The 14,983-nt window shown below is 39.4% G+C and overlaps 1 protein-coding gene across 1 annotated transcript in view; it reads right to left on the bottom strand.

The window, feature by feature from the left end:
* Nucleotides 1–4,023: 4,023 nt before the first annotated feature.
* LOC119269164 (protein MON2 homolog) overlaps nt 4,024–14,983 on the bottom strand; it is a 40,658-nt gene continuing 29,698 nt past the window's right edge. The window contains exons 19-44 of the mRNA XM_037550937.1: nt 14,891–14,978; nt 14,739–14,804; nt 14,607–14,666; nt 14,427–14,513; nt 14,125–14,299; nt 13,210–13,253; nt 12,989–13,120; nt 12,788–12,916; nt 12,664–12,716; nt 12,537–12,585; nt 12,264–12,322; nt 11,564–11,712; nt 11,338–11,492; nt 11,055–11,183; nt 10,882–10,967; nt 10,254–10,369; nt 10,046–10,158; nt 9,023–9,146; nt 8,824–8,942; nt 7,899–8,103; nt 7,634–7,805; nt 6,612–6,936; nt 6,321–6,460; nt 6,102–6,223; nt 5,772–5,973; nt 4,024–4,511 (exon numbers count right to left, since the gene is read on the bottom strand). Of these exons, the coding sequence (XP_037406834.1) occupies nt 4,433–4,511; nt 5,772–5,973; nt 6,102–6,223; nt 6,321–6,460; nt 6,612–6,936; nt 7,634–7,805; nt 7,899–8,103; nt 8,824–8,942; nt 9,023–9,146; nt 10,046–10,158; nt 10,254–10,369; nt 10,882–10,967; nt 11,055–11,183; nt 11,338–11,492; nt 11,564–11,712; nt 12,264–12,322; nt 12,537–12,585; nt 12,664–12,716; nt 12,788–12,916; nt 12,989–13,120; nt 13,210–13,253; nt 14,125–14,299; nt 14,427–14,513; nt 14,607–14,666; nt 14,739–14,804; nt 14,891–14,978 (3,178 nt within the window). The 3' untranslated portion in view covers nt 4,024–4,432. The remainder of the gene's footprint in view (nt 4,512–5,771; nt 5,974–6,101; nt 6,224–6,320; nt 6,461–6,611; nt 6,937–7,633; nt 7,806–7,898; nt 8,104–8,823; nt 8,943–9,022; nt 9,147–10,045; nt 10,159–10,253; nt 10,370–10,881; nt 10,968–11,054; nt 11,184–11,337; nt 11,493–11,563; nt 11,713–12,263; nt 12,323–12,536; nt 12,586–12,663; nt 12,717–12,787; nt 12,917–12,988; nt 13,121–13,209; nt 13,254–14,124; nt 14,300–14,426; nt 14,514–14,606; nt 14,667–14,738; nt 14,805–14,890; nt 14,979–14,983) is intronic.

The following is a 14,983-nucleotide window of genomic DNA, read 5'->3' as shown; positions in this document are numbered from 1 at the left end:
GGTCATAGTCAGCGGGCAAAAATATCCCTTTCAAGAGACTTTTCATTTGCCGCCAAGTTCTCACACGAGGTTCTCCTCTCAGCATGCGCTCTTTTTGAACGCGCTGCCACCATGCACTGGCTCCTCCTTTCAGCTTGTATGCGATCAAAGGAACTCTATGATCTTTCGGAACCTCCATTACCTCAAAGAAAGTCTCCACTTCATATAAACAATCTAGGCACCCTTCAATATCAACATTTCCATTAAAAGTTGGGATCACAACGTTCACCTTGTATGTTTCTCTTGCATATGTAGGGTTGGGTACTCTCCGATATGCATAGAGATCAGGTTCCCCAAGGGCATCACCATACTCTTCACCTTCAGAAGCTTCAACATAAATTGGCCTTCTTGAAGCACGTTGTTGTGGTGGTCTTGCTCCAAGATTACCTCTCATTCTTCTTTGTTGAACATCTTCTTCTTTAGATGAATCTCCTTCATTGGAAGCAGGGGGCACCCTTTCTTATCATATTAACCAGCTGGTCAAATCTCCGATTAACATCTTCACGCAGCTCTTTGATTTGTTGTTCTGCAGCATCCATCCTCTTCTCCAATTGCTCCATTGCTTGATGTAACTTTCTCTCAACGAGAGCAAGAACTTGTACGGATCAACGGGGCTCTGGTGCCACCTGAAGCAGCACAAGGTTATGGAGGAGAAACTCCACCTTGCTGCTACAAAGTGTACAACACTAGAGTTGAAAGAACTACTTCAACGTGTTGTGCTAGATATTGCTCTAGAGGCGAATGCAGGCCGATAAGGCAGCAATAGTTCAATCCAGAACTCCTAGAGCACCGGATCTACTCCAAGATCTTAGATAAGAACAACAAGTTCTATTATAGGTAGTGGGGACATAGTCTGGTTACAGAGTATAGGTGAGGACCTCTATTTATAGGGCTTTGGGAAGCCTTCACATACTTCTACTTATAGCTGGAATACTCTAGAAAACATTATTTAAGTTTCACCATTCTACTCATAGATACTCACAACTAGAAGACTCTAGAAAATAGTAGGTGGGGTAGAAAAGAAATACTACACTAGAGTGGAAGCATCTAGAAGTAGCCAAATAAATCTGACATATAGTTTTTTGTCATCTAGTGTTCCTCATCAAAATGCCATCAGGGTAAAAAAATAAACGTTTCATTTCGACTGGTGCATTGTTTGGTGATTGCTTGCGGTCGTAGGGTGATGAGCTTGTTGTTTTTGTTTCCTAGTGTGAAGATGAACGCGGCCGAATTCTTGTCATCTTTGGAGGAGTCACATATGCTTCGGCTTGAAGATCTCAACTATGACTCGGTGTTTGATCAACAAGAAGAGCACGAGGAGGATTACGAGCCCGAAGTGGAGGGGGAGGAGGCTGAGGCCGAGGCCGAGGAGGCTGAAGAGGTTGATGATCCCATGGAGACTCAACCGTGAAGGCACCATCAAGATCAAGGACTCACAACTATTATCAAGATGAAGATGTTGCTTTGTGTCACGCTTGGATGAACGTGTCACCTGATGCATCAGGTGGAAACAGATCGATCAAAGGACCGGTTTTGGTGTAGGATTGTCGAGTACTACAACAACACTATGGAAGTCACATCAAGCGCATACAAGGCTCTCATGGGCACCGCTAGGGTACCATCCAAGACCAATGCAAATGATGGTCCGGTTGTATTGATCAAGTTAACCATGCGCCACTGGGTGGTGTGCAAATCTCAGAGTATGGGCCTATCATCCAAGATCTATTCAAGCAACGCAACAAGAAGTACGGTCACAAGCCCTTTCACATTGCACCATTGCTATAAAGAACTTTGCCAAAATGAGAAGTGGATTAGGAGAAACTCTGAGACCGTACTGAAAAGATCAAGATTAAGTAGACCCGGGCATGGACAGCCCGACCGAAAGCCCGACATCCGGTCTGGGCGGGCTCAGTTTTTTTGCCCGAAGCCAGGCTCCGAAAGCCCGAAAAAGGCCCGAACAGGGCATAAATGACTATTTTATTAGAAATACAGGTATAATATATCATTTAAATATCCTGAAATTTATTATTTTAATTTAAAAAGCGCATTGTTCATGTGCTTCGGGCCGGGCTAGGCTTGGAATTTTGAGGCCGGGCTTTGCAAAATCCAGCTCGAACTAAGACCGACCTGGAGGATGCCCAGGTTTAAGGTTAAGCATGCCCGTTGATGAAGATGACGAGGAGGATAAAAATCCAAACAAGAGAACGAATGATAACAAGATTGGAAAAGAGAGGAGCTGTAACGCCCCAGACACACCCGCCGGTGGTCGTTACACCTGGCGGGATCTAGACTGGCCCCACAGATCAATACTAGTCTTTTCTGCGCACTTTGTCCTCACTCGTGCGCACCCGGGAGCAACTTCCCGGTCGGTCACCCATCCTGATACTACTCCAAGCTGAGCACGCTTAACTTTGGAGTTTTGTCCGAATGGGCTCCCGGAAAAGAAGGAATTCCTTATTGATATGAGTAGTCTATCATCCTTAATAAGCCAGGCCATCACAGGAGCCTACGATGGCATATACAAAGAAGAGCTTGTGGCCATGATTGAAACCAAGAAAGCCTTGGCGGCCAAACGCAAAGAAGAGAAGACAACAAGATGGAATGAGCTCAAGATGTTGGAGGAGAAATGGAGGTCAAAGTTGGCGGCCGAAGAGAGGAAGTTGAAGGGAGGAGTGTAGGCTTACACTCGAGGAGGACAGGCTTGTGAATGAAAAGTAGGCCAAAGAACGTGCTATGATGTTCATGAATCCAACCACAATGGATGCCATGACAAAAAGGCCTTTGGAGCTCACTCGTGGGGTAATGTTGACCCAAACAGAGGTCTCTCTTTGGAATGGTGGTGGTGGTTGTGGAGATGGGGTGATGGCCGTGTGGATTGGAGTGGTGACGGTGGAGATGGTGGACAAGGAGGAGATGGTGGTGGACTTGGAGATGATTTCTTTGGTGACGATGGTGTTTGAGCTCGTGTTGCATGCCTTTGGTTAGGCTTGATATACGACATGAGACATGCTATGTTATGGTGATTTTGGATCAAACGTGATTGATGTGGTGATTTTTATTTACACAAAGTTGGTAATCCACACTCCCAATTGAATAACAAAATTGTATCACAAACATTTGTGTAGTTAATTCAATTGATGTACATTTTTAATTACACGAGGTTAGGAACTACGATGCTACTAGCCAACCAACTCATGCAATAAAAGGAACTTCGATAGCAATGCATGGTCATTTTAATTTCCATAGCAACACAAGAGTATTTAGCTAGTACTCCCTCTCCCTCAGTTCCAAATTGATTAATTGATGTTCTAGGTTTGTCCTAAGTAAAAATCTTCAAGTTTGATCAAGTTTGTAGAAGAACATATTATATAGAACACCAAATTAGATTGTTTATAAAACTATACTTTTGTACTCCCTCCGTTCCAAAATAGATGATCCAACTTTACACTAAAGTTAGTACAAAGTTGAGTCATCTATTTTGGAACAGAGGGAGTACTATGTATATCTTGTTGCAAATCTTATCATGTTTTAGAACAAGGTCCACAAAGAACACATTTTAAAAAGCAAAAAAGTTCCCACTATGTTTGTTTGGGCTTTTGCAGCTTTTTCACTTTGACCAAAAAAACTATAAAAGTTCAAAAGCCATAAAAGCTCCAAAAGCATCTACTCCCTCTATCCCAAAATAAGTGACTTAAGTTTGTACTAAAGTTAGTATAAAGTCGAGTCACTTATTTTGGGACGGAGGGAGTATTTAGGAGTTTTTACGGCTTTTTGGCCAAAGTGAAAAAGTTGCAAAAGCAGAAGCAAAAGCCCAAATAAACAAGGCTAACACTATACATCCGTGCAAATTTTATACATATAATATACTCCCTTTGTCCCAAAATAAGTGTCTCAGACTCTAGTACAACTTCAAAGCTGCATTAAAGTCAAGACACTTATTTTGGGACCGAGGGAGTATGTATCCGGTAACCATTTTTCGAGAGCTGATAAAACCTCTGGCCAAATGAAAATCACACGCCAAGGTGACAAATACAACTGTAGTGGCTCGAATGTGCTTACAGATCATTCATCAGTGTAGACGGTTCATTATTTTGTATCAACACCATCACAGCCTTAATCCACAGTTCAAAATACAAGTTACTGTCACAACTAGAGGTTGACTACTGCTACGTCAAACATGAAAAATATTGGCTATATACCTAATGTTTACAGAAACAGAAAACAAAATGTTACATGTACAACCCTATTCATTTATAGATCTGATTCCTCAAACGCCTCTCGCCCGTAATGACGGATATACAGGATCATGGATGTAAATGAAGAGGTGGAATACTAACGAAGATATAGCATTCCAGTCCAGCAAAAGAATAAAAACGGAGTTCATCATTCATCTTTACGTCAGGCGTTGCAGTCCTAGCTCTGAGGAGATGAGTCTGAGAAGCACCTGAACAAGCTCCCGAACCCTGGCTTCTCTGATGCAGGAACAACAGAATGCCAGTGTAAATATAAAGAGTAAGCAGACAAATAATGGCTCAAATGAACCCAAAGCTAAGATAAAGATTACATGTTGACCACGGTTGTGAGGATTGAGATTCTCGACTGAGTAGGATATATTCTGATAGGATGATGCGGTTGGGTTGAATCATAGAATCTGAGATCCTACCTAAATCCTATGAACTATGCATATTCTACAACTTACCATGTATTGTATGAAAGACATTATTTAAGAAAACAATAGTCCACAGGAATCATTTATTCTTATTTTATACAAACAATTGTTGATATTAATGGGAAAATTCAGGAACACAATTCTGGTTGAGTTGATCAACTAACAGCAACTATCAGCTATCCATTAGTTCATTACCGGTAAATAGAACCAAATAGTTATAGCAAGTTGGCAACATTTTTCCTGCTAGGGAAAGATAACACCCATGAGGGTATTTTCCGTGAATTGTCAAACGATATTGTCCTACGTCGCCACCTTTTTCTAGAACATCAGTATTGCTGCGTACTGTGTTCATCGTATTAATTTAGAGACTGATCTACTGATTTTTTCGAAGGACTAATGCAATCACATAACAAAGGAGTGCCCAATACTTTGTGACCATTTCAGTTTTAACCTTTAAATGATCATTCAAACTGGGTCTACAAGATTGACACTTGCAGTGATCTACACGACATTTCAGTTCTTACATTCTGGAGATGGAACAACAAGTTATTTCTCAGCTGACAGCTAGTTTATGGTCAGAAAGCGGCTATTACTTAAATCAGTGACGTAACTTGCTAGTCAGTTTGTATCCCCAAAGAGTAACTCTGATATTATTTGCTCACAGCTCTACAGTGCCAGCTCACAGCTGTGTTATTTGTGCAACTATCAATGACTTGTGTTATGTACTGGCGACTATCAACGATTGTACGGGAAACTATAGTGCTATTGGGGACCTCTCAGTTATGCCAGGGATAGATAGATCAACATTATTTACTAGCGATTCTACATGTTACTTGGGTAGCTTTTTATTACTTAATTGCAGCTACAATCTTTGTACACTCTTTGACAGCAACTAGTGAACTGTACAGCAACTACCAGTGGTAACTTTGGTCATAACTTTGCATTACTTGCTAACAATTTCACAAATCACTATCTACCTAATTTAGGTATTTCTTACTGTCTGGAACATTAGCTCTATATTACTTCCAAGTAACTCTATAGGACTAGAAAACCCTTCTCTCACCTTGAGACGACAAGCTCAGAGAAAGTGGGAAGCAACGACAACAAATGGGCCCTCCCATGGGACTGGTTTTCCCGTAAAGCATCTTTCAGGTACAGTGGTATGTTGAGAGCATTAGCTGTCTCAATATCTAATATTAGCCTAGCAAGCTCTTGAAGGACACAAACCGTTTCTTCAATCCTCACACTAGGCAATGGACGGTCTCCTGCAACAATATAACATTATCATTACAAAATTGGGGGCATTGTTGTAGAAAATTAATATACTAGTGATGCAACAACGTTACTATGAAAGGAAGCTCAAGATAAAATCATCATCGATTTTGAAAAATACCTAAGTCATTTTCATCAGCTAAAAACTGACCCAGTATAACCTCACATCGCTTTGTAAGAATGGAAATAGAAACTTTGCTGGTTTCTGATACTGCAGGGTGTGAGCTTGTCTTCGATATGCAACTGCAATTATAGGAACAAGTTAACATTGTGTCTAAGTGTACTCTCACTTTGGCAGTTGGTATAAGCAAGCAAATGAAATAGAAAAAAAATGCCGCACCTGCATAAAGAAAACATCATCTGCAAACAGCCCAGAGAAAATCTGCTGCAGTGCAATGGTAGAAGACCGACAGTTTGAATAGGTAGGGACCCTGTTCGTGATGCACAATGATCGAGACAGTTCACAAGCCTTTGCAATACCTGGAAGAGAACAGACATTTGAACTACCTGTTAGATGGACACAATTGAGCATTTACAAGGACAGGTTTTTTAGAACCCTTACAAGCCACAACTAATTATCTCTCATGTACAACTGCGAAGCTAAAGAAATAAATCTTATTTATGAACAAACCTCAACAGGAGCCTCCTTCTGCAATTTCAGAACACTGTCTCCAAAAACAGCAAGGACAGTCATCTCAAGGCTCTCATCAGCTGTAGCAGAGTCAGCTGAAGGAACATCTGAAGACAACACACGCCCACAAGATCCAACAAGAAAGGTTTCGTATACATCTGCAACCTCCTTCCAGAAGCGAGCTCTAGAAAGTCTATATGAATTCATGTCACTTCCACATTCAGCATTTTCCTGCCTCACCTCATCTGTCACAACACGATTGAAGCATTCAGCAGAAACCCTCCAAAGGGTACCCCTGGGATTGTCTCTCCTTGTGTTCATGCACCTGCGTTAACAATTTCCAGAGTAAGGAGTAAATATACAATCTGATGAGGGGCAATAGGAGAAAGGTAAAGAAAAAAAGTCAATTTTGATTTCTTAAACTTTTAAGTAATCTTCTCTAGAGTCTTCTAACTATGGGTTAGAAGCTGAGATGTCCTTTAAGTAATGTTTTCTAGAGTCTTTAGTTATGAGTAGAAGCTGAGATGTGAAGGCTTCACAAAGCCTATAAATAGAGGTCCTCGCCTCTAGTTTTATAACTCAGACTATGTACCCACTACTAACAGAACTTGGCGTTCTTATCTAAGATCTTGGCATAGATTTTGTGTTCTAGGAGCTTCTGGATTGAACTCCTGCTGCCATATGAGCCTATCTCTGCCTCTAGAGCAATATCTAGCACAACATGTTGAAGTTGCTCCTCGACAGCCCTGTGCTGCTTCCAATTTCATAGGCTCATTATCTAGATGGTTCCAAATTAACCTTCCATGACTTTGTAATTAGTATGAACACTCTGGAGTAAGCACATGATTTTCACTGGGGAAAAATATTCTTACTTTTGCATTTTATCTTTATAACTACAACCGATACAAGTTATGTTTACCACATGAAAAGCTAAGGAATTCCAGATGCACAGGTTTACCACATAACTATTACCCCCAAAGCTTTGCTAGGGACTGTAAGGCTGTAAAGCTAAGGCAATTTACCTTCCAACACCTTGAATAACTTGTGGTGAGGCACTACACCTTTCATTTGGTGGAGCCTCCAGGAAAAGGTTGACCATGATTGGCACAAGCTTTTCTATAAATAGAATGCCCCAGCCACAGCCCACCACAGTATCCCCTTTTGTGCCACTGCCATTGATATGGCCTCGTTCAACTGTAGCCATGATAAATTACACACAAATTGCTCAAGATATCATATTTCCTAAATTACACAAACATGTATGTAAGATATGATAACATGTCTTACCAGAAGCATGTTTTGTGCCATTGGCCAGTGCATCAGAATTCTGTTCACGTATTTCTTTACTATTCCTGTGCAGGGGGCTTTCTTCTCCATTAAGATAGCATAGCAGCTCAAGCAGGAGGGGCGACCACATTGATGATAACATAGTTGTTGGGCGTAGCATAGAAATAATTTCTAAGATACCACGCTGCACAGCAGGGATGCTACCCTAAAGCATAAAAGGCAAAGTGAGTTATGAAGTTCAATACATCCTGTTCTACAGCATGGAAGTTGTCAAGGTAGGAACATGGAATTAAAAAAAAAAATCCAAGAGTACATATGAGGGAAATGAAGATTAAAGAATTTTTTTGTGGTTGTCACAAAAGAAGTACCACAGAATTTATTTATTTATTGAGAACAGCATGTATTTCTGTCAATCATAAGAAGAGTAAAATTAAAGAACCATGGAATAAAAGGCACCTTCTGGGACTATCTAAAAGACAAAACAGAGACTAAAGCTTCTTTCATGGTGTATTATCCTACCCAGGGTATAAAAACAAGAGAAAGGTTTGTTGTGGGCCACTGTTAGTTTCGGAAAGGGAACATTAAACTAGTTGTTCCCAGTCAAAACATTTGGAACTCGTCAAAAATGGTTGTAAGCCGAGCAACTTGCAGACGGCAGTAACACACCACTAAACATTCCAATGGCAGGCTGGTTGGACCTCAAACAGTGGGGAAAAGCCAGTTCCGAATGGTTGTGTAAGTCCTACTCATCATGCCCACATTTTACCTTTCTACAAACGCAAACATAACCCGCTCCCCACTGTGCATGGCTAACCAGGGAAAATATCCACATACTTTACAGTTTACACAGGACATTTCTAGAATTCTACGTTTAACTCCACAGTGTAGCAAACAATACTAATAAAATTGGAGTTCACGAGCATACCAATTCACTGTCATAATCTGAAGAATTCATGGAACTCTTAATCATTAGATGCATAACAGCCATGAGCCTTAGATACATGTCGTCATTAAATAGAGATTGCGCTTGAACATAAAGATCTCCTGCATGATCGCAACATGATTAGTAGCTCATTGCAACACATGGAACTTATGAACACAAACTACGAAGTCCAGAAATTTACCAAGACCACGAAGGACCTCTTGCTTCACCTTATCAGCTGAGTCACTCTTATAGTTTGGTGAAGTTTGAAGAACAAGTTCGTAAATATCAAGAACGGATTGGACAAAGGAGGATTCTAGATTGCCCTGAAATTTTTATTAATTATACATCAAACATGTATATGTGATGATTTTAAAACATGTACTCTTGTTTTTAGCAGAAAAAATAAAAGAAGGTGACAAGTCCAAGACATGACATTTATACCACTGTGAAAGTGTAAATCAAGTCCTTTAATAGGGAAGTGCAGATAAAATATTTAAATCTTTGAAGAACAAGTAGGCTCCTTAAAGTTACACTGCCCCCGCATAGCTGTGAAAACATCTGATTTGTTTCTTTCAGATGCAACAAAAAACATAAACAGCCACTGCAGTTCATAAGTCGTAATAGCAGTCATCAGGTGATTACATTCCGCTCACAGCTTCCATTGCCAAGATGGTAAACACATCCACAATTACACAACTTATCTAAAATGCCAATTACTCCATTTATCCAGTCACTGGTCAAACAGTTCCAGTTTGACTTAGTTTGGTCCAGAAATAACAGATTTATTTGCTTCACGAACAAAGTTGTTATCGACAATACAGACTCGAATCATCTTTTGTTAGTGCTTTCATTAATTTGACTTCTATATTTCCTATTATATCATGAGATGACATATACGATACCATGTTTAGAACTATAAATTTAGAGGGGGTAAGGAGATAGCAAATGCGAGAACATGTTTAAAACTCTGTATAAATTTAGAGGGGGTAAGGGGATAGCAAAGGCGAGATCATGTCATAACAGTGTTCAAATCATGAGAACAGTAGGTAGCACACTCGGTTGTTCCCATAAAGAAAAATACAACATTAAGCTTTCACCATCACAAATAATTTGAACAGGCAAATAATGACAGCTCAACAATTCAATTTAGCTTACAAACTGTACTAAGCTATCTGAGAGAGAGAGAGAGAGAGAGAGAGAGAGAGAGGGAGAGAGAGAGAACCTTCGGACAGTTTGAACTAACAAATGTCTGCAAACAATTAATAGCTGCAAGAGCTACCTCCTTGCTACCATTTAAGATGCTATTTTTTAGAAACGCAAGCAAAATTGCCCAACCTGCAAAATTTTAAGCACAGTATGTCAATAACAGTTATTGGTAATTTACTAACTGGTATGCAACATAAGCATAATGGCCACTACAGAAAACTGACCGGAAGAAAATTTGCTCAATTGCTGGAGGAGAGGGAAAAATGATCGTAAAAGCCGTGCTATACCACCTAATAAAAGAACAATAGTTTCATCCCATTGTTTTTGCGCTGTATTTCGACTGGATAAGCAAAAGAACAATCCATCAGATAAATAAAAGGGCAGAACAAGGGAAATTACCAAGAAACATGAAAGCTCACAAGGAACTCAACGCTGTTTGATGCCAGAATGAGTAAGACTAAACACGAATGGGCATGTGGCTTAGTGGTAAGAGCAACGGTATTAATTCACATCCATTCAGGTTCAGTTCTTAAGATAAACAAGGTGGGCGTAGTTAATCAGAGTACATGAACGTGCGTGCACGAAGTTTTTTTTTTTTTTTTTGCTTTTTGGATTGTGGAAACTTCACTATTTTCCTACAACGAGCAGACGTGCACATGCGCTAAAATCAAAACAAGTTAGCCTACAGGATTAAGATGGAAGTAGGTTCAATGACCAACTTAACTTCCAATTTGTGGGGCGACCCAAAGATAATGGAGTTAACCAAATAACAGAGGTGGCCTTTTTACTTTAAACAAAAAAATCATATCGAACAAATATAATCTGATTACAGTGCTTTCAAAGACTGAAAACCTGTGATGGATAAGCATATGAACAGCTTTCCCTGCACGAGTTCCTAATTCCTTCCCATGCCACTCATCTTTAGAAGAGGTAGATGCCTGAAAAATAATATAAAAATTAGGGGCTAATTATACGTGAAGAAGATTCAAGGGAAAGATCAAAACATGCGTTGCTACATTACTTACCAAGTGGGAAACATGTTCTAGCATTGGGAAAACATATATCCACAGGCAATCCTCCCACATACTTAGAGAAAGTTTTTGACCATGGGTGCAGAGAGTTTGAAACAGAGTCCGAACTGCTGAATTCCGAACCTTGGAATATAAAAAAATTGTATAAATTATGCTGGGCTGTACATGTCAAAGAATTATCAATTGTGCCACGGAATCACCAATAAGCTACTCAGAAGATGTTGAGCAAATCATGAATGGCCATGCACAGAACGAATGGCATGTTGAAAAGACATACCTCAGGACGGTCATCTGCACCTAATTTTTGAAGGACAGAAAAAACTGAAAAGAACAGCTTATTGTAATCAACCAGTTGTTGCAAGGGATTTCTCTTGACGCCTTCCTCACTGGTTGGTATATCTCCCTCTTCCGTTGATACACCCAACTGAACCTCTGCAATGAGAGCATGTATGAAGTATAGAAAATCAAAAGGAATGGTAATGTTATCTGAAGTGCCCATGTACCTTCATTCAAGTGATTAGCTTTCTGAACAGACCTTCCACTTAACCCCTTCACAATAAAATCGGTCGCAGTCCACAAAAGACCAGCTGCTGTCAAACTTATGTTTATGTCAGTTTTCTGGGCACCATACGCCCCAGTAACCAAAATGCATCTGCATTTGTTGGCATAAAAGAATCAGAAAACACTGAAGCAGATACTATAAACAACTCATGAACTTTGCATGTCCATGCTCAATTTTATGAGCATCATTAACTTTACAGCTCAGGCATCATAAATTTTGTATGCAATAAATCTCCTGGTAAAAAACAAGGATTATTGACTTAGTGCATTTATTGTTTGTAACTTCTGTGAATGACTTAGGGCCTGTTTGGTTGGTGCCCATAGGAACCCTATCAAAATGATGTTGTGCCAATTTTTTGGCGAGCGAATCTGCCACCAGGATTTCACCACCACGCGGGCGTGGAATCAGGTGCAGATTGCGCAGGTGACCAAAAAGTTGGTTAGGATCCAAATTTTTTGCTGTCATCCAAACGCGTGTCCACCCCATTGGTCAACGCCAAAAAATTGGCAGGGCAGCCGTGGGCACCCATCCAAACAGGCCCTTAAGAGCTGGTGCCCGACCAGCTATCAAAAAGAGATTTTTCTTATACATAATAATGGAGATCTTATAGTTTCTGGTAGCACAGCGAATTCAAGACTTACTCATCAAGACATTGTACAGGTATTGTCGCCAGTCCTTCATTCATGATTACACGTACACTCTGTAAAAAAAAAGTGACTGTTGAGACTACCAAACTGATTATTCGCATAACTAAAAAAACATATATATTTTGTTGGCTCGTTCTCCATTTTAGAAGTGAACATTATCCATAATCTGGTGTTAAAGGTCAATAGTACAGGCTCCGAAGTGGGCTACAAACTTTCGATTAAACTACCATGTCAAGCCAAACATAAAGACCGTGATTTGGAATTTACCTGGAAACCTAAGGAGATGACGTCTTTTTCAGATGCATCGGCAACAGCCCTAGAAAAAATGGACGTAAGGAACTACAGGTAACAAATACAAAATAGAAAACAAATCAAGCATGAACTGCAGTAACACCTCAACATATGAAGAATGCTGGGCCAGCTATAGGACAGCTTTTCACCATGTCTCTGAAACAGTACGAGTAAGAAGTATATTGTATGATGTACCAAATGGAAGACATACAGAACAAAGTAAGTACCTCAAGAACATGCAAAAGAATTTTCAGTGCACCCATTTGTACATCAATATTCTTGTTAGATGAATAAAGGATCACCAGTGGAGATAAAACTGCATACTCGAATGATCGTGTTTCACTTTCTTCGACCAACTAGCAAGCACCGAATTCAAAATGTCAGAAAAAATCACAGAAGATGAATAAGGTAAATTTTTGCGCTCTTACTTGGTACTCTTTCGAAGGATGAGGTGCTGAACTGATTCCCTGAAACATTTCAGAACCCACTACAGAGCAAATTGAATGATCTAACGAATCAAGCGCCATATTACGTAATTGTGGGTTGGAGCAATTGGCAAGCTGCAATTTGTTGCCATCATCAAGATCATCGTGGCATTACAAATGACAATAATAAAGCTAACAGTCAATACAAAAATATGCACTGCTACCTCAAGATGGTGTGCAGCAATTTGATCCCATATTGATTCAACTCCTGTAACATGATGAAACAAGTAAATGTAAGAAACAATGAAGACACAGTACTATGGAATCAATAACCTTTATATCCTAACTATACTGCACATTCAGTTGTAACTATCGAGTTAAAGTTTAAGATTAAGTTCAGTGCATTGTTGTTAAGCCCTTAGAAAGCTCTCACATCTATAACTCAAAGCTCATTCTTCCACATAATCATTTCACGCACTGGTAAATTGTTATGCCATATTTCATGTCAGAACATGCTCGCTCACAAAACAAGGATAATAATTTAATGTGATCTATCGGCATGGATACGAGATGATATATATTTAATACACAATAGCCTACTACGGACCTGCAAGACGAGTGTTCACACATCTACAAAAATGACACAAGTTGCAAATTGTGTTCATTATGTGAAAATAGAGCAGAAAATAGCAAACATTGTTGTTTTATTATGCAAATGAATCTTCTTGTGTCTATACTTGATCCGTCACAAATTATTATTTTGTTTTACCAAATATTCCTTCTGTTCCAGAATATAAGGTGTATCGATTTTCGTGTAGTCAAACTTGTGTGTGTTTGACCAAGATTATAGAATAAAATATCAACATATACAATACAAAATAAATAAAATATGAAAATACTTTTAGTGATGGATCTAATGATACAAATTTGGTACTGTCGATGTTGATATATTTTCCTAAAAACTTGGTCAAACATGTACATATTTGACTTTTGAAAAAACTAATACACCTTATATTTTGCAATGGAGGGGGTATATCTATTTGAGTACTTCTAGCACAGAACATTAAGATCATCACTGATTTCAATAGGCATTTTGTATGAAAAGAACATATCCATGCTTCAAGAAGGAAAGCACCCACGATGCAGATTATTGATAAGTATCGATGTCATGCGCTCCACTGAAAATGCAATGCTCCCAATCTGCTGGCCTGATAATTGAGAATTTCCTGATATGTGCTGACTTGACAATTGATGCAATGCAGATAAAAGTGACTTGACTGCAGCTACATTCATCAAGGCTGAACTTTCAAACAACTACATCCACAAAGAAACAAAATGGCATTCAATGAATGCAAAATATAGTTAAGAGACGAAAACAGCAAAAAAGAAACATTATGACCCAAAAGAAAAACTAACTATAATATCATGTTTGCCTCCTGACCTGAGAATTTAAAGAAGAGAGAATATGGAAGTCACTGTACTGTCCAGATGTATCTCTTGAGAGTCTTGAAACAGAAGCCGATACTTCCTGTCAGTAAAATTTGTTGCACCACTTCAGAAAAGTTAAAGACCTATGAGAATGTTGATAGTACAAGAATTTAACAACTTCACACTGTACAACCTGGGTTGAAGCATGCGGAGAATGAATAGTTCTATCAAGTGCTGCAAGAGTCTCCAGGACCTTAAAAGTTTTAAAGAATCAGATATATAATATCACAGTAACTAAAGCTAGTTAATCTTATTCTCTACTTACCAAAACCCAGGAGGGGCCCAGGACATTGTGTAATCGATGTGCCACATTAAAAAGTGTCCGCAATGCCTGGATTAAAAAAATACCAACTATAGATATGTAATACAAATTGAGCAGGCAATGGAAACAACATAGCTGAAAATCTCGCCCGTTACCTGCACATTTTTTGGTGTCAAAATAATACTGTCACGCTGATCCATTGAAGTTTCTGGCTTCTTTGATCCAGGAGAGAGCAAGATACCACTAAC

This window comes from Triticum dicoccoides, chromosome 3A (assembly GCF_002162155.2).
Source record: "Triticum dicoccoides isolate Atlit2015 ecotype Zavitan chromosome 3A, WEW_v2.0, whole genome shotgun sequence".
In the NCBI taxonomy this organism is placed as follows: domain Eukaryota; kingdom Viridiplantae; phylum Streptophyta; class Magnoliopsida; order Poales; family Poaceae; genus Triticum; species Triticum dicoccoides.
This window is presented reverse-complemented; position numbering and strand designations above follow the sequence as displayed.